Below are 18758 nucleotides of genomic sequence, written 5' to 3' on the forward strand. Positions count from 1 at the left end.
AAGGAAACTTTCCTCTGCTTCAGGCAAGCTTTGTTTTCAAACGTATTAGCATGGGTTAGCATCATCTCACTTCCGCCTTCCTTACCCTCGTGAGGATAAGGTATAGAAAACGGATGGATGACGTAAATTACGCAACACGTGACGTGACTGCCGAAAAATAGGCTGACAGGATGTAGATGCTTCTGCACGTGTTGAACCGATGACGTTTCCGGTACTGATTAGCCATAATCCCGCCTATTCTACCTGGCAACAAATAGCCGCGCAAACGTTTGACAAACCCGGAAATGACTGTTGCCGTGATCATGCAAGTTGCACTCAATTTGAGCACTTTTCTAATGAATCATAACCAGCTATTATTTCCTGTGAGTTTTATTTATCACTGGAAGTGTAATGGGAGGTAAATAATATGAATCGTACGTAATATCGAACATCTTTGTTAGAGTCTTACCTAAAGTGCTGTTGGTCATGGTGGCGCCATTTTCTTTTTTTAACACCATCGAGTTACGTTGTGTTCGCTTTGGATGTCAGAGGCCATTTTACATACTAGGTCGAATATATAAACAGTATACTTATTTAGCTTCCTTCTTCAGTTCTTTCACTTCCACTTCCACTTTCAGTGGCGTCTGCATACAAGCATGGAACGACATTTCCCATGGTGCCCTGCGCTCATCGGGGTGTGGCTCCCACTCGGCTAACTCCCATTTAGTTTTTTTCCCTGTGTATAAAGTCTGCCCCGTCCGTCTGGGCTTTTCTTCTCTCGCTTCTCTTCGCCGCTTCCCCTCGTCCTCGCTCACCGGGTGACAGCTGCCTCTCTGCGGTAAGTCCTCGCTCGACTTGGGCTACAAACACCTCTCCTTCAGGTGACTCTCGATTGTCGGGGTCGCTTGTGAACGCATCATGTGTGACACGTTCAGGTACTTTAAGACTTTTTATGAAGTTTTACTACATAACGTTTCTTTCCTTCCTCATCAGACGACTTCTACGTGAGTGGAAAAAGTAACAGCCCACTTCTGTAAAAATGGTAAGTTTTTTGCATTTTGAAAAAAAACTAATTTCACCCCCCCCCCCATCCCCGCAAAAAAACAAAAAAGCCAACAACTCGTGATAGAGTGCTAGGAGGCAGATCCGTTATTTATGCAAATGATGACTCATAATAGTAAGGCTGTGGATTTCCTCTGACAACGCCCACTTTATTCCCAAATTACATAACCCTTCAGCGAGGTCTGCACCCCGCCCCAACACCCATTTGGCATTCATTCGCTTTCCGGTTATTTCTACAAGTTCAAGTCATCGGAGTGAGGCCTCTGAAGGGGGCTTAAAGGTCAAAGCAAGGTCAGAGCTGGAGGCCAGCGTGAACTAAATATCCCGGGGAAGATGGGGAAGTTTGGTGTGCATGACTCATGCGTGCTCTTTCTCATTTGGGGTGGGTCTGGATGTGTGTATGTTTAAAACACCCATCTCCAGTCAGGCCTGGCTCCCCCCTGCCCCTCCCTATTTTCCTTAAAGGAGAAGCAGCCATTTTCCACGTACGATCCACTGTGTGTGGCAAGCAAGGGGCTTCAAAAAGTAGCAAAAAGTGAAGGTGGTTCCTCGTATCCACAATTGAACTGGTTCTCCTTGCACCCGGCAGGGGAATCAGAACGGCCTTAATCATCGCCTACACACGGCTACAAGCTAGTATGCAATCACCCGGCCGTACATACTGTATACTACATATGTACCATACACTATGGCGGGGGTGGGGGGAAAGAGGAGGAACTTTTTATCTTGTCAGAATCCCAATATTTTGACTTTATATCGTGTTGGAAAAGGGTGAATAACCGAAGGCAACATGGAGTTGTGGAAAACTACAGGCAGGACATCGGGCCGCGAGTTAAGTGGACATATTTGTTCATGAAGTGGACATATTTGTTCATGAAGTGGACATATTTGTTCCAGGTCAACATTCACAGGTTTGAATGTCATTCGAGCTTTTTCTTCTCATAATACAGTTTTTAGGATTTATTCCATAATTGAATAAATCATAGAAGCGTGTGCACCATTTTACACTTTTCCCCAGGTGGGAAACCTGTCCGTGTTGCTCCGTGTCGGTGGTCGGTGCTCCTGCGCTCGTCGTGTTCATTCTGTTTAAAACCAAACACGGCGTCTTCAGCGATGGCTTTCATGTTAGCATATGCTGGCCCACGAAGCTAATTGGCTGCCGTACAAGCTAGCGGGCGGAGACGACAGGAGGTTTCGCTCTCCGTTCATTCCACGGCAGCACCAGCGTGCAGCGACAGCGGAGGGACCCATCCGGTCATCCATCCTGGAAGACAGGGAGTAAGAATCAGCGAGTATCGACCCAAACGCCAGCCAATTGTCTTGCATGAGCCATTTTGGAATGTGGGATTCCTTCCTGGTCGTCTGACCTGCTAACAATGAACAGGACACTTTTTGTTTGGGAGAGCTTGATAAGTTGATAGTGACTAGTTGAACATTCCGGTGGGAATGACGTGCATTCCTGGGCAAATATCCTATTCTTTCTTTGTCTCAGGAGGCATGCCAACATTGATTGGATTGGATTCCTTAAGTGTTATGACGAGGAAGCGTATGAATGTTGTGCAATTCCTCTTGGCATTGGAAAGAAACGGTTGTTGTTGTTGTTGTTGCTGCCGTCCGCATGATGGTCTGATTTGCAGCATGAGAATTCCAGGGACATTCCTGTGGGTCTGCCCTGTAAACATCAGGCCATGAGGGTACCGAGACAGAGCGGGGGCGTGAACGCGGCCATTCCATCCTGATCACGTCAGCTCTGTCTTTCAGCGTATTGATGACTTTGCCGTGTTTGCATTTGCTCCACACCCTCCGATATAATCATCCTTTTTCATCGTTCCCGAGAAGCACGTCCTCCCAAATAGCCATCCGTCACACAATAGCCATTATGGAAGTGCTATTGATTTCCAGCCTGAAACATCTGGAGCACATCTGCATCATTTGGTGGGCCTGTACTTTGACTACTAGCATACACAAAACCTATATAACCTATAACCTATATTATTTTATCATCTTATTGTCTCGCCATCCTTGTTCTATGCCGCTTACCCTCCAGAGGCAGGGACACCCTGGACTAGGCAGTTTTTAAATCAAACTTTTTATTATTGAGAGAGAAAAAAATGAATCCTGCATGTGATTGCCCCCCCCCTCCCCCACAACTCCATTCTAATGGAACTTCACTGAGATGAATTGAGATCTACCAGTGTGGAAAAGCCTTGGGACTCCAGCCAACCACAGTGAGAGCCATTATCCACAAATGGCCAAACCAGTGGTGAACCTTCAACCCACCAAGGTGACCCCAAGAGGTCCCAAAAGACCCCACAACAACATCCAAAGAAGCACAGGCCTCACTCGGTTAAGGTCAGCGTTCATGACTCCACCATGAGAAGGACGCTGGGCACAAACGTTCCAAGACCAAAAGAACATGAAGGCACCAAAACATCCTTTGGGAAAATGGTCCTGATTGTTTGCGTTCTGACCACACAAATGTTGAACGTTTGAGAAGAGTGAAATATGGTTCACAAACATGAAGAAGGAAGATGTCAGGACGGGGGCCGAGTCCACAGATGAGCAGGTTGTGTCCCCCATGAGACAAAGAAAAGATGGTAGAGCTGGACGTTAGGGCGTGGAGGTTGGTAGAAAAGCCAATGTTGACGGTTGCTATCGAAAACTAGAAAGTCTACCTGCTGTGTACGTTGGTGGTGCATTATTGTCCTAGGAAAATCATAGGAACATTTAGTTTCAGGGGCAGGGCGTGTTGCCTTTCTTTCAAATGGAACAGTAACAGATGGGGGGGGGGGGGGTAGGATTTAATAAGCTTTGTTTCTTCCTACTCCTTTTGGACACGTGGAACTGTCAATTGAACCTGATTCATGTTCAAATCAAATTACACCAAATTACACCATTACCATTACCAACATTAACATTATTAACATTATATTCTCAGGTATGTTCTGTCATGCCCCCCCCCCCCCAGCAGACGGAGGATGATGATGATGATGATGTGTGTGCTTGCAGGCCAGCAGAGGAACCGTCAAAGCCAGCGCCAACTTCAACGGCAGCACGGATGCTGAGACGCTGTACAAGGCCATGAAAGGCCTGGGTAAGAAGCACTGAAGCGGTCATGTGACCTGCAGCAGCTCCGTGACACGCCATGATGATGATGATGATGATGATGATAATACAAAGATCAGCAGGCCCGTTGTTATCATGACTTGTGCTCGCCACAGGCACCGACGAGGACGCCATCCTGCAGCTGCTGACCTCCCGTAGCAACGCCCAGCGCCAGGAGATCTCCTCGGCCTACAAGACCCTCTTTGGAAAGGTGGCTGGGGGCAAGGACGGGCAGGAGGGGGCGCTGATGAACTAACACTCATTGGTCTGGATTCCAGGACCTGATCCACGACCTCAAGGGGGAGCTGGGGGGGAAATTCGAGACGCTCATCGTGGCGCTGATGACCCCGCCCTTGGCCTATGATGTGACGTTACTCCGCAACGCCGTCAAGGTAGGTTGGGGGGCCGAGCAAGACACCTCAGGTTTTCCTTCCATTGAGATAGTTGAGATTTTACCGAGTGTGTATATATATATGTACTATATATACTGTATGTACTGTATATACTGTACATGCTACAGCTAAAGCTGAGATGGATATGGAAATCAATGATAGTAGAGAAGAAATGAAAAGCTAAGAATGAAATAGTGAATTGTTAAGATCAGTGGAATAGAGGAAGGAAGTAGGAAGGGAAGCTAGCAGAAGCAGGAAAGAAGATATCATGATGAGTCTGAGGTTTGGTCATACACGCCCACATAGCCCCCTAAACCCAGGACCGGTCCGTGGGACCATCGTAGTCAGGTAGAGAATGTAGAGCACCTTTTCATCCATTACCCCGAGAGGCCTAATCCACCCCCATTTTAGCAGCGTTTCGGTTTGAAACGCTGATACAAAGTGTTGGGAGTTGAACCAAGGTGCTGAGACCCATGCAGAGGGAATCCTCTCCTCATCCGGCCCGTTTGCTTGCTAGACAGGAGGAAAACAAACGCACACTCGCTAAGAGTCATTTTAGCTTCGTAGGAAGACTCTGACAAAGCCATCTTTGGCCACCAGGGGGCAGGAACTGACGAGAAGGTGCTCGTGGAGATCCTGGCCTCCAGAAGCGCCCAACAGGTGAAGAACATCGTGGCTGCCTACAGGCAAGGTAACACACACACACACACACTTGTGCCACGTAATAGATGGCATACACGCCATGCCGTATAGTCTAAGTGACTTAAGTCGTGTAGTTGGCACAGCTTTCAGGTGTGTAGTGAAGCCTGCTTAGTAGCAAAGGGCTGGGCGTCCAGCTAGGGGCGGGTCACAGGAAGGAGGTTTTTCCTTCACAACGTCATATAAAGGGAACAAAGTCCAGGAGTTGGCACTTTCTATGTTTCTAGTACTTTCACGTATTAGGATTAGGATTAGGATTAGGATTATGCTGCCTTTGTCTTGGCCAGAGTACGATGACGACCTGGAAGAGGACGTTGCAGGAGACACCTCAGGTCACTTCAAGAGACTTCTGGTCATCCTGCTCCAGGTCAGCTTCCATGCCTTCCCACCCACCAGCTTTTGTTCTGGAATGGTTTTGTCATACGTTGGTCCATGTTGTTTACGTCAGTCGTATGTTGTTCCATGTTGTTTACGTCTGTCATAATGTTGTTCCATGTTGTTTACGTCTGTCATAATGTTGTTCCATGTTGCGTTTTCGTCAGTCGTATGTTGTTCCATGTTGTTTACGTCTGTCATAATGTTGTTCCATGTTGCGTTTTCGTCAGTCGTATGTTGTTTACGTCAGTCATATGTTGTTCCCTGTTGTTTACGTCAGTCATAATGTTGTTCCATGTTGTTTACGTCTGTCATAATGTTGTTCCATTTTGCGTTTACGTCAGCCATATATGGTTCCATGTTGCGTTTACGTCAGTCATACGTTGTTCCATGTTGTTTACGTCAGTCATACGTTGTTCCATGTTGTTTACGTCAGTCATACGTTGTTCCATGTTGCGGTTATGTCAGCCATATATGGTTCCATGTTGCGTTTACGTCAGTCATACGTTGTTCCATGTTGCGGTTATGTCAGTCATACGTTGTTCCATGTTGCATTTACGTCGGCCATACGTTGTTCCATGTTGTTTATGTCAGTCGTATGTTGTTCCATGTTACGTCAGTCATACGTTGTTCCATGTTGCATTTACGTCGGCCATACGTTGTTCCATGTTGTTTACGTTGATGCTTACCCAGTGATGGAAAGATGGAACCAACGCAGGTTTTCCTGTCCACAGGCCAACAGGCAGACGGGGATCCAGGAGGGAAACATCCAGACTGATGCTCAGGTGGGTGTGTCCTTCATGAATAAGAACATTGATGAGAAGATGAAGTATGCTAATGCTAATTAAGGAGTCCATCTGTGGGTCACATTCATCATTCATGAAAAATGAAAAAAGTCTGATCAAGTGTGAAAAAGGCTTGCAAGCTACCCTCGGAGACATGCAATGCCTGTTTGCGCCACTAGAGGGAGATTGAGCATCGTTCCTGTTTGGAGTCTACTTCCAGTGGAAGCATAAAACCTTGGTAGAGGTTTGTTTGGAGGGCTTCATAGTCCAGATAGGTACACCCCAATGACAGCATTGTTAGCTAGCTCAGATGAACTCCTTTTCTGGTGGTAGAATGCACAGAAAAGGGAAAGAAATATGTCTTCATGTCTCACATAAGGATTGGGAATGATGGGCAACATTCCAAAAAGAGTGGAGTTCCCCTTTAACGCCCCCTCTGGTTGTTTGGTGGAACCACAGCCTGCAGTTGAATCATGTCAAAGGAAACATTGATTGTTAAATGACGCCACCTTCTGGTTATTTATGTAAAGTGCATATTAAGATACATATAAAGTATGACTTTACAATCTTGGGAAAAAGGAGGACACGTTAGCGAGTTTTGTGGGGGTTCGGCATAACACCCTGACGTTACAGTGTGTTTTGTTGAGCATGTGAGGCTTTTTGAGAAATGTCTTGAAGGTCTCCACCTTGGGAGTTGCAATCTGGCACCAGATTGGGGAGTTGCCCCAAACACCACAACACAGGAAACCCACTTGTTGACATACCTTCTCCTGTGAGCAGCGCTTGAGGAGGTCCAAGCGTCTTGGCCAGAACTGGAAATGAACGTGCAGGACTGTCCTTGCAGGTCCTCTTCAAGGCCGGCGAGCAGAAGTTTGGCACTGATGAGCAAACCTTCGTCACCATCCTGGGCAACCGCAGCGCCGAGCATCTGAGGAAAGGTGTGTGTGTGTGTGTGTGAGGCATAAAGGAAAGATGCAGGCCAACTTGCGTTGTGGCTTTGCAGTGTTCGAGGCGTACATGAAGCTGTCCGGCTACGAGATGGAGGAGAGCATCAAGAGGGAGACATCTGGAAGCCTCAGAGCGTTGCTGCTGGCCGTCGGTACTCGAGCACACGCTGGACCGGGAGCGCTTCATTCGTAGCCATTCTTCTTGACTGTTGTCTTTGTCCTTTTCAAGTCAAGTGTGCCAGGAGCGTCCCAGCCTATTTCGCAGAGACTCTCTACCATGCCATGAAGGTAAACATATACATAAACATATACATACATGGTATACTACACGGTATACACGAGGGATGCTCCCATCAGCTTTTCATGCTTCATACATATGTACATATATACATATATATATATACTCCACCATGCTCTTCCACATGCTCCTCATCCAGTGTGTTCTGAGGTGCAGAAGATCCATGCCATGCTCCTACCACGTGCACTTCTGCCACCTTGTGGCTGTTTCATGGCTTACAACTTCTGTAAAAGTCCCATCTTGTATTCCGGAGTTGCAGCAGCACCAAAAGCAGACAAATATGTCTTCCCTGTGGAAGCAGCTAAGGAGCTTCTAAGTAGAGCTTCTAAGTAGAGCTTGAAAAGGCCAAAAGAAGAAACGGGAGCGAGATAAAAAAGAAGGCCCTGGTCTGTGTGGAAACAACAAAACGACATAAGCCGACTGGCCAGCCCATCCCAGCGGAATTCTTTTTCTTCGTCTCCCTCCCGTTTCTTTCTCTACTCGGATCCTCCTTAGAGCTCCCAGTGCCAAATGTACCTTCTTCACATGGCCTGTGGATGGTGGCGTGTACAGCTACCTAGCAGATCCATGCATTGCTTCAAGTCCTGATGTTCTGGTTTTTCCAGGGTGCAGGTACGGATGATGACACTCTGATCCGTGTCATGGCCACTCGTAGCGAGGTGGACATGTTGGACATCAGAGCTGACTTCAGGAGGATGTTTGCATGCTCCCTCCATTCAATGATCAAGGTACACACACACATACACACACCGTGCGGTGGAAGCCGAGGGGTCAAATCAATCAGCCAATCAATCAATCAATCAATGAGACGTGTGTTTGAGGTGAAATTGTACTTGGAGCTTTCTTGATGATCCATGCCGATCCCATCCATGAAAGGATGTCCATAAGGTCCATCCCACATCCTCTTCCCACCGACTCTGACCTTTTTTTCACAGTCGCCCCCAAAAGATCAAAGGCCGTACGCTTAGCGCCCCCTGACGCCCCGACAAAAAAACATCCACGAATTGTCCGTCAATGCAGATGTTGTGCTCTTTGTCGCAGGGTGACACCGGCGGCGACTACCGCAAGGCCTTGCTGCTTCTCTGCGGCGGGGACGATGCGTAGCCGCGGCGACAACGCCGTGATCTCCTACCAAGTCAACGACCGCACAGCGTGGGACGTTTGTTTTTCAAGGCATGAGCCCAAATAACGTCTTTGAAAGGCAGCTCACCTTTCACTCTTTGCTCCGCTAATCATGTCTGTCAGGATTCCATCCGTCACGCTTGGATGTGTTTCCCAAATAATAAACGTGTCCTTGATGACGTACAAATGTCCAATACCGTGTGACGTCATCATCTCCTCATATCAGCACTTTTATCAACACATTACATGAACATTTCTATCATGTTGTTATGAGCAGTGAGGGGTTGCGTTCAAAGACCTCACGTAATTCAAGGTACATGTGTTCATCTGCTAAGAGAAGATGTGGGGATGAAATGCAACGCTGAAGGGGAAGGGAAGCCATGCTAGCCCGCTGAGGGGTCCTCCAGCGATGAGATCTTCTCCTGGAGAATCTCCCGCACCACAACCGGATCTGCTCGGCCTTTGGTCTCCCTTTGAACCCATCCCATCAGCTTGTTCAGGACCTTCTGGTTCCCAGACCTGATGGCGTGGACCTTAACGAGAACAAAGTGGTTGAGCAGATTGTAGTATAGCTTCCTTCCTGGGTGCATCTATTTCACGTAGCAACATCGAAAGGAAGCGTCCAAAGGAAAAAGACGTAGCGTTAGCTTTGGCTAGCGGCCTGAGGCATCGGGAGCCAGTGTGTGCTGAAGCTAGTAGCTAGCCTGCTAGCAGCCAGGGGTCACTACGCCAGTAAGGTAGTTCTTGGGTGGAACAACGTGCTTCATATGCAGCTGACATGGAGGACATGGAGCCATCTTGGCGCCCCCTGGGGGTGGAATAGGTGCGTCCCAGTACGTCCATTGTTAGTTGCCTCTTTGGATGTGTTTTTATATCGTTAGAAGGCAAAGAAGAGAAGACGCGTGTTCCTGTCCTACATAAGGATTGTGGATAATGGGAAACATTCCAGTCAAACGTGAGTCCTGAGAGCATCAGGAAGTAAAAAGTTGGAAACATGAAGATTGGAGTGAAGCTAGGATGAAGAGTACCAACACTGATGCAGATGGAGGAAATGAAGCTGATAGAAGCACAGGGAGGGAGGGGCCTCCATACCTCACTGGGGTGGGTGTCCACAACCTTCTGGCAGATGTTGTGCAGCTGTGCGACATCGCTAACAAGGCCCAGGTCCTGGTCCTGGATGATCTGTGCGGCCGTCCTCTGTCCGGATGACCTCCACATGTCCTGGAAGACCTGAGGACGCGCACGAGGACGCGCACGAGGACGCGCATGAGCACGCACGGCGTAGGTGAGCGTGGGATTGGAGCGTGCGGGCGTGAACGTCACTCACCTGCTTGGCAACCCAAGACGAGATGTTCCCTGCTTCCAGGAGCTCCAACAGCTGGGCCAGGGCGGACGGGGAGATCGGGCTGTAATGGAGTGAAAAAGCGTTCCGGACTAAAGGACGTCAAGATGGAGGACGAGGCAGGCTGTACATCGACACACAGTGTGTTCTATTGCTAAGGCTAATGCTAACTTGCTAAGTGTTATCTGTTCCATACTTGCTTATTTTGCAGCCATCGATAATAAATAAACACTCAGCGTTACGAAGCGCACTCGAACACCCCATCATGTGAACGCCATTGACAGGGCTCTGACAGGAAGCCCCCTTGCCCCCACGGGTGTATGAATGTTGGCTGGTGGTGGAAGAGACGACCCTGGGGCAGCTGTGGCTACAGATGTAGCCTACCACTGCCAGTGTGTGACTGAGGAGTGAGTAAATCGTGGATTCATTGTCAAGCACGTCAGGTAACTTGGACTCCAACGTGGTGAGCCATGACTCTCCACGGAGCCTGGCGTTGGGGATCAGCAGGTGGGAATCTGTCTGTTGTGTCCCAACTCAGGGATGAAACCCAACCATGTGGATGGGTGACGGAGTGACGGAGCGTTAGCTATGATGGATGCTTAGTCTGGGACCGCATCCCACGCTTTCTTAGCCGGCCTGTACGACATCCGTCTCACCTCTGGCTCACGTTCAAGTCCTGTTGTTTGAGGAGGGCCAGCAGCTCGTTGGTCACCCAGCCAATCACCTTCCTGGGCTCCCTGCTGGTGGTCTTCAACACGGACTCGAAGTACTCCACCAGGCCATCCTCGTTCTGGGGCAACACCACACCATCAGGCTCACAGACTCCTCACCTGGGCCAAATGGAGGACACCTGACCAGCAGAGTCCAGCTGTGCTCGGGCAGGATGCCGTAGCTTTGGACCAGCCTGTCTCTCCTCATGCTGGGAAGCTCCGGCAGCCCCGCCCTTAAATTCTGCACCACCACCACCTGGTCGGCGCTGGGGGGCACTGAGGCGTCATCCTCGTACACCGTCAGAGGGGGCAGGTTGGGCTCTGGCATGAACCTGAAAAGGAGGGAGGGCCGCAATATTAGGTACACCCACACTGCTAGAACGTCCCCATGGAGACCCCTGCAGCATGAAACCCTGATGAACTCTTTGGATTATTGTAGTCAATATCAACATCACGTCGGGGTACCTGTAGTCCTGCAGCCCCTCCTTGTCCCTCAGGGGCACGGTGGTCCTATCAAAACAAGACGAGGAAGAAGAAATGAGCCAGATGAAAGAAACCTTCATGAATCATGAGGAACTCTTCATCAGGTCCACCTGTGGCAGAGAAGCTCGGCCTGCTCTACGTGGTCTCCTGCTTACCCGGATTTGGAGTCGTAGGCTCGGGTCTGGTTCTGCACGCAGCCCCCTCTCTGCAGGATGTCCACTTGTCTCTGAATCTCGTAGTCTGGCAAGAAGAAAGAATGCTTTGGATCCAAAGAGGGAGTGGTGTGCCAATCCACACGTCCCACACAGTTCCTCTTCACCTCCTTCTTCCTGGCTTGTTAAGCTCCACGCTGCCTTCTTCAATGAGCAGATGGCAAGATCTTACCGATGGCTTTGGCCAGGAATCGAAGGCTGTTGATGTTCTTCACTTCCGTCCTCACGCCGAGGGGCTGGCCCGGTCTGTGCACCGACACGTTGGCGTCCACCCTCAGCTGGCCCTCTGCACAGGAAGATGCTCTTATTCCTCCAGCAGGGCGGACTTGCCCATGTACGGACGCTTTATTGGCACCGCCCCCCCATTGATTGGTCTTGGGACATACTGTAGCTGAAGGTTTGTTATAAAAGATATTTGACTTGTTCTATATTGATTTAGAAAAGAATTCATTTCTAATATTCCGCTAGTAATGCTAGCAGCAATGGAGCTGCGTTACCTGACATGTTGGCCTGACAGGTCCCGAGGGCTTGCAGGATGAGCTGAAGCTCCCTGACGGCCGCCGCCGCCTCCTCGCCGCACTTCATGTCAGGCTCCATCACCAGCTCCATCAGCGCCACACCTGGCAGGGCCCCACATGCCGGTTCCAGGACTGCGTTGCGGTAAAGGAGGAGGGAAGCGCGTTGGCGTCAGTGCTCACCAGCTCTGTTGAGGTCGATGAGCGTCTGGCCGTGGACGTCGTCATGGAGACTCTTGCCGCTGTCCTGCTCCAGCTGGATCTGCTTGACGCGGACGTGTTTCCTCACCACCTGGTTCCTCTTCTTGCCGCCCATGAGGCTGTAGGTCAGCACCCCCCCCACCGCAATGGGCCGCCGCTGCTGCGTGATCTGGTATCCTGCCTGAAGGGGGGGACAGTACATCATATGGATGTCCACCTGAAGGGGGGGAGGCAGCCCCAAGGACTACAAATCCCAGGATGCGGGGGCCACTGTGGGGATTTTCATTGTGTGAAAAGGTGGAAAGAGTCCAATATGTTTTGCATTGTATTTTCAGAAATGGGCCTAGCATCGCACGTTGGACAAAGTGGTCACAAACCCGGGCCCCTCGCCAAAGGGAACGCGGCTGCTGTCCTTGTGTTTGAGGTGGAGCGTTCCTTTCCACGCTGCTGTGTGAATCCAAGGCACGCAGGAAGGAAGTACTCAAAGTATGATACATCATGAATGTACCTGTTACTGCATGCTTTACCAGAAATCATAGAAAGTCGCCAACCTGATGGAAACCTGTGTCATATTAATATGTTATCAATAAGCAACACTGATGATATTCTTCATGGACATTATGGACAAATCAAGACCACTCAAACCTGCAATACAAGGTTCCACCTTTAGAGGGCAGTCAAATCCAAGTGAAAACAGTGTTTGTCCCTTGCCAAAAAGCTGGTCTGCTTTTTTCCTCCTCTAAATTGAATAACTACCGTCTTCACAGTGCTCCGTCACACCCCCGTGGACAACTGACCCCCCAACCCCCCCACCTTAAAAATGCTACATGTTGTAAAGGTTAACTTGAAAGTGGATGCGGGCTGCATTGCTTCATTCAAATGCAGCACACTTTCAAGGTTTTTTTTCCCTTCCACAAAAGCACAAGAATAAATATTTCATCCGCAGCCCCCCCCCCTTCATAAGAGAGCCCCGCGTTACTATAGCAACTGTATCACACAGCTTCAACATGAGCAATGTGAATATGCTGGCGAGAAAGAGAAAGATTGACAAGGTGGGAGTCAACTCTTCATGGAGGATCTTCACCAACATCTCATATAGAAAGAATATTTTGAGTGTCCAAAAGCGATGTCATGTTTTAACTGGGGACGGTTCGAGCACCAGGACCCAGCGGATAACGGCTGCTCAAGCAGGCCTCTCTCACTTTAGACCGCCCATAAGGTCACCGATTGGCTCTGCCTTTTCTTGCTAACGTGCGATTGGCCGTCCCCGCTGTCGCTCACGAGTGCCCGGACTAGCATGCCGGAGTTCTGTTAGTTGCAGTGTTACCAACTTGGCCATTTTGTCGCTAGATCCGGCGACCCCCACCCTTCATATTTTGTCACAAGCGACTAGCGACAAATCTAGCGAATCTTTCTGGGGTCTTTAGGGAGTTTTTGGTATTTGTGGACAGTATTTCGTGTTCTCCCTGAGCAACATCGGGTGCTGTTGACAGGTCCGCCCCGCCCAAAGACAGTCACGAGCCGGCAGGAAGCAGTCAGCTCCAGCGTGGGGCTCCAAAAGGCAAATGTATTTTAGACTGGATAAAAGAGGGGGTGTGTTTATATTTGGGTTTTTTTACTCTTTATTAGCAAAACCAATAATACTAATAATAGGCATTTTCACCATCATCTTGTTATGAAAATCTAAAGATTTAGAAGCGTGGTAAAGTGGCATCCTTTTGTTTTTCAGTTTGTGGCCCTGGCTGTAAAATGTTCAGACACCTTTGAAATAGGCAGAAACTCATTGATGAACTAGTGATAAAGCAGTCACCTTCTGGAAGTGAAAGATATGATAAGTAGCATCCAAAAATAGTTAGCGCTCCTACAAAAGAATATTTTTAATTCCTCATTAGCCGAGACGCTTGTTCATCCCTAAAGGAGGTGCAGGGTATGCATCAGCGTCACCGCCTGGGGCTTCAGCCACTCCGAATCAGGAACAATGACGCCAGCACAAAAAGAAAGTTATCCCAGATATGAAGCAATGGCACAAACGGAGGCGGAAACGACCTGCGGGAGGGAATGAGCTGAAGGGTGGAGAGCAAGGGTGGTTTTCTTTTCACGACCTTTTCTGTCCTTTGTGGCACATTTGACAAACGCGAGCGTGCCGCGTGTTCAGCTAAGCCATAACAGCCCCCTTGATGATGTGACGGAAGAAGCACCGAGAGTCAAGGAAAAACTCACCGGGAGATCGGCGTAGAAATAGTGCTTCCTGTCAAAAAGGGACTTCCTGTTTATGCTGCAGTTGAGGGCCAGCCCCGTCATCACCGCTGCCTCCACACATCGTCTGTTCAGGACCTGGAAAGACACCACTGTTGATGGCTACGGCTGAGATACGCATGATGAGGTCCTGACTCTTACGGGCAACGTGCCGGGCAAGGAACCATCAAAGAATGACACCAGGGAGTTTGGAGGAGACAGGAAGTGGACTCCTGAGCCGGAGAACAACTTGGTGTTGGAGTGAATCTGGGCGTGGATCTCCAGGCCCACCACTGCTTCCAGCTGCACAGGAACACTGAGGAGAGGAAGGAAGCGGACGGCATGGACGTAAAATAAAAGTCATGATATTTTGGAGAACACTGTAACACTCGGTGCAGCACGAGCCAAGGCTGGATCGTTACAACAACAATGAAATCTTCACAACGGTTACGACAGTTACCTCCCGACACGGTCTCCTGTTGCGGCCACAACACACGCCAAACCAAACTGAACCAACAACCTGCGGATCCTAACCAACACCATTTCCTGTCCGCCCCCCTACTGTTCCCCCAACCACACATAAGGTAATGATCCTAACGGTCATTAAAATACTCCAGTCCCAAAACAATCATTTGCAGTATTTATTTGGGGGGGAAATCATTTTGTAATTATTTACAAAACATGCGTTTGTGACCTGAATGTAAGCATTTTGTAATAAAAAAATAGAATAAATGAAGAGAATAACACTTTTTTGAAGAACAAAACTATAATACATTTGCCCCCTCTTTTAAATGACGTCCACTGTCAGATGTTTTTATCGCTAAAATATGACTTTGGTAACATTGCTAAGGTAACAGCCTCGACCGTCCTCGGTTAGCATGCCAGGACTTTATCTACTTCACCAACCTTTTCGCCCTGCTTTGTAGATGGTGGTCGTTTTTGGAAGCTTGTATACTTAATCTCCTGGCTATGAACGATGTATTTGGACACAATAACAATGTTCGTTTTATCATTTTATAGCAAACTCTACTTGCTGCTGTCGTAGTGGAGGGAGACATGTTGGGCTTTGCGGAGATCCACGGGTATTGTAGTCCTTCAACGCGTTCCTCGCGTGGGAGAAGCTTGTCCCTAAACTACAAATCCCAGTGTAGCCGAGAGTAAGAGTTTCCGGGTTACGACAGCAAATTTCCGGGGTGATATTTGGCGGGACTTTTTCCAGCTATAAGTTCGCCGGTGTTGTTTTGTGTTTTAAACAAGTCGCTTCAACATGATGGCTACAAACGGAAAGGGCCTGAACGACGGTGGCGAGTCTCACGCAGCTAGGAATGGAACCACCGCAGCGGACGGTTCCAAGCTCCCGACGAAAGAAGCCGGCGGGCCGTCGGAGCACTTCACCTTCAGCCGGGAGCCCACCGTGGAGGACATCCGACGCATGCAAGCGGAGTTCACCGACGAGCGCGACTGGAACCAGTTCCACCAGCCCCGCAACCTGCTCCTGGCCATGGTCGGCGAGGTAGGCGAAGTGTCGGAGCTGTTCCAGTGGAAGGGCGAGGTGACCGAAGGCCTGCCCGACTGGAGCGAGGCCGAGCGGGAGCAGCTCGCCCATGAACTCAGCGACGTGTTCATCTACCTGGTGGAGCTCGCCGAAAAGTGCCGGGTGGATCTTCCCCAGGCCGTGCTGCGGAAAATGGTCGTGAACAGACTCAAGTACCCGGCTAGCAAGGTGCACGGCTCGGCCAAGAAGTACACGGAATATCAAGACTGAACTTGGGCGCTTCTTGCCAAGTTGGACTTGGAGGTGGCTTTGGTGTCTTTAGCCGCTCGTCTCCGTTTTGAGTGTTTTTAAGCTTTCTGTCGGTTCTTTTATTTCCTACGATGACACCTGGTGACTTTCAGCCACTGTTTACTTTCACACGCTTTTTGGAATTTGCCCTTGAACAGAGCTCTAATGAGGTTGGGGTATTGTTGTACTTACTGAGATGGAAAGAGAACAACCTTTTCTCGTAAGAGCAAATCAAAGTAAAAGTTTCTTTAAAATTCTCAAGTCTGGCTTTGCCCTCAGTTATTGAATGAGACGTAAGATATTCAGGGCTAAAAGTATTTCTCCGGCGTTTCAATATGACCAAGGTCGAGACAAACCCAAACTGCTCGTAGCCACTGTAGGGCCCTGAATGCAGCCTTTGCCAAGCCCCTCCCCTCAAACGGCCACTGTCCAATCCTACGATTACGCTGCGTTCAAGACAACTAGGGGAAATCTGAAAAATGGAAGCTAAATGTATGAATCTGGGAGATGTCTTAGCAGACAAGGGTCTTACAAGTCTCCCTGCCCCTCAAGTTATTTTTCATAATTTTTACAAATAATTTGACTCTGGCTGCGTTGCACACCCCTAGAATCCAAGTTCATCCAATCACGTTTGATGTTCCCGTAGCATCACTTCCTGGGACCTTTTTGAAGGAAATACTGGCCGACCAAAAGCTTCATTGAGCGTGGACTGTTGGGAAGAAGACGCCCGTCCGAGCACCTTTGTATGCTGGCTAACTGCAGCTAGCATAGTAGCTATGTAGCTATGCTAGTCCTGCCTCAAAGATGCTGAATAAGATGAGAGCCCACTCTCCGTACATTCCACTTAGGAGCACTTAGAGCAGGCGATGAGGCCGGATTGGCTGTGGAAACATTTTAGCGCACAACAATGGTGCGTTCAAGACCAACACGTACGTAATGTAACTCGTAATGTTGAACAATGGTACATGTATGCTGTACATTTCCCCTAATCACATCCTGTACATGCATATGGTGAAGGTGGGAACAATGGCCTGTTTGGGGGCTACAAAGACCCTTGGAGCAAATATCTGCAGATACGTGAGATGTATCCATTCCAGCAGCTTCATAAATAGTCTTGATGTCACTGCTAGTTTTCTTTGCAGCAAATGTAGTTAGCATAATAATAATAATAATAATAATAATAGCAAGAATGGCAGCTGCTTATCACGTCCTCTCTGCCAGTAACGAGCTTGGTTGGGTCTGCAGGTGGAGCTCCAGCACGTTGATGGTGGAGCTCCAGCACGTTGATGGTGGAGCTCCAGCACGTTGATGGTGGAGCTCCAGCACGTTGATGGTGGAGCTCCAGCACGTTGATGGTGGAGCTCCAGCACGTTGATGGTGGAGCTCCAGCACGTTGATGGTGCCTCCTCACTACCGCATCCTGTCTGCAAGACTCCAAGGCCACCCTCATTCTCACTCGCGGTTGCTAGGAGGCGCTGTTGCTATGGAGGAGACGGGCGGACAAAGGGGGGGAGCCCCCCCTCCCATGTGGAGAGTGAAAGGACCTTTTTCTCACAAATAGAAGAAAGTAAGAAAATGGGTCACGTAATGGCGGAGAACACAAATGTTTGATGTTTTGGGAACTTGGAGAACACCAGCCCAAAATCAACGACCACAAATCACCTTCTCATCTTCTGTGGCTTCATGACAAACGTGTGTGCCGCCTTCTTCGCTTCTTCTTGGGTCATCACACGGCCTGCACTTCCTCATCTTCTCTTCTCTTCTGGTTCCTGGGCTGGGATTGTTGTTCAACCCCAGGGGTGCTTCTGGTCTTTGGATCTGGGCTGATAGCCACGGCTCTCTGCCTCACCCGGCATCACCTCCAGGGATCAAGGATGAGAAGAGAAGCACCCAGTCAACCAAAAGCATCTGAGATAGATGGCGTCTGGTGAACATAAAAGCATCCACCTGGTAAGGATCTTCAAGGTGGTCATGGTTGGAATGATGTCTGGTTGTTCCAGGTTTATTAGCAGCATGAGCCCAGATGATCTTCTGTGATGAGCAGTACATCATCATCTTTGCCATCGCTGGCGGCCGGAACAACAAACACCCGTGAGAAGTTCATCCTTCAGATGCTGGTTGAAGTGAGATCTTTCAGATCTGTTTGACTCTTGGTCACATTTTTCCCAGAAAACTCCAAATTGTACGTCGTCTTCGTGGTTCTTTAGTTCCTTCTGAGGGAGCTTCAGTTGTCCATTGATGGACCGCCTCCTCCCACCATCAGTCCACTCCAGACCCCCCCGCCCCCGCCCCCAGTAAGCAGGGAAGGTACACGCTGTTTATTGGCCCAACAAAAGGGGGCCCTACACGCTATGGCTGCTAATGAATCAGCCCTCATCAGGGACCTCCAAATGTGTCAATAGACCTGCTGGGTTTTGGTCCAGTGAGCCCCCTTGAAGGGAGGGGAGGGGAGGGGAGGGGAGGGGAGGGGGGGTGTCCCAGCATGCATTGGCATTAGCTTTGGCTAGCAGCCT

General features: G+C 49.2%; 3 protein-coding genes across 4 annotated transcripts; 2 read left to right on the forward strand and 1 right to left on the reverse strand.

Annotated features, from left to right (window-relative positions):
• The first annotated feature begins 703 nt into the window (after window positions 1–703).
• Window positions 704–8958, forward strand: anxa5b (annexin A5b). The gene is made up of 13 exons (XM_058071833.2): window positions 704–817; window positions 973–1021; window positions 4051–4135; window positions 4263–4357; window positions 4425–4538; window positions 5139–5229; window positions 5525–5604; window positions 6347–6397; window positions 7242–7335; window positions 7401–7496; window positions 7574–7632; window positions 8248–8370; window positions 8684–8958. Exons 2-13 carry the CDS (start codon window positions 1019–1021, stop codon window positions 8744–8746), a joined length of 954 nt encoding a protein of 317 aa, XP_057927816.2. The 5' UTR covers window positions 704–817; window positions 973–1018; the 3' UTR covers window positions 8747–8958.
• On the reverse strand, window positions 8466–18098 carry gatb (glutamyl-tRNA(Gln) amidotransferase, subunit B). 2 transcript variants are annotated; one of them, XM_078793743.1, is made up of 13 exons: window positions 17908–18098; window positions 14625–14778; window positions 14448–14561; window positions 12210–12408; window positions 12009–12131; window positions 11684–11797; window positions 11455–11539; window positions 11282–11326; window positions 10962–11148; window positions 10763–10896; window positions 10092–10170; window positions 9857–9994; window positions 8466–9297 (listed from the first exon to the last, which is right to left on the reverse strand). In XM_078793743.1, exons 1-13 carry the CDS (start codon window positions 17970–17972, stop codon window positions 9148–9150), a joined length of 1587 nt encoding a protein of 528 aa, XP_078649869.1. In that variant the 5' UTR covers window positions 17973–18098; the 3' UTR covers window positions 8466–9147. The 2 variants fall into 2 exon arrangements, with proteins under 2 accessions (XP_078649869.1, XP_057927801.2); XM_058071818.2 differs by lacking the exon at window positions 17908–18098 and adding an exon at window positions 15369–15659.
• dctpp1 (dCTP pyrophosphatase 1) lies at window positions 15613–16486 on the forward strand. Its single transcript, XM_058071875.2, has one exon. It carries the CDS (start codon window positions 15730–15732, stop codon window positions 16225–16227), a length of 498 nt encoding a protein of 165 aa, XP_057927858.2. The 5' UTR covers window positions 15613–15729; the 3' UTR covers window positions 16228–16486.
• Window positions 18099–18758: the final 660 nt, after the last annotated feature.

Source organism: Doryrhamphus excisus, linkage group LG9 (assembly GCF_037039965.1).
Source record: "Doryrhamphus excisus strain RoL-2023G ecotype Guam linkage group LG9, RoL_Dexc_Guam_v1.1, whole genome shotgun sequence".
NCBI lineage: Eukaryota > Metazoa > Chordata > Actinopteri > Syngnathiformes > Syngnathidae > Doryrhamphus > Doryrhamphus excisus.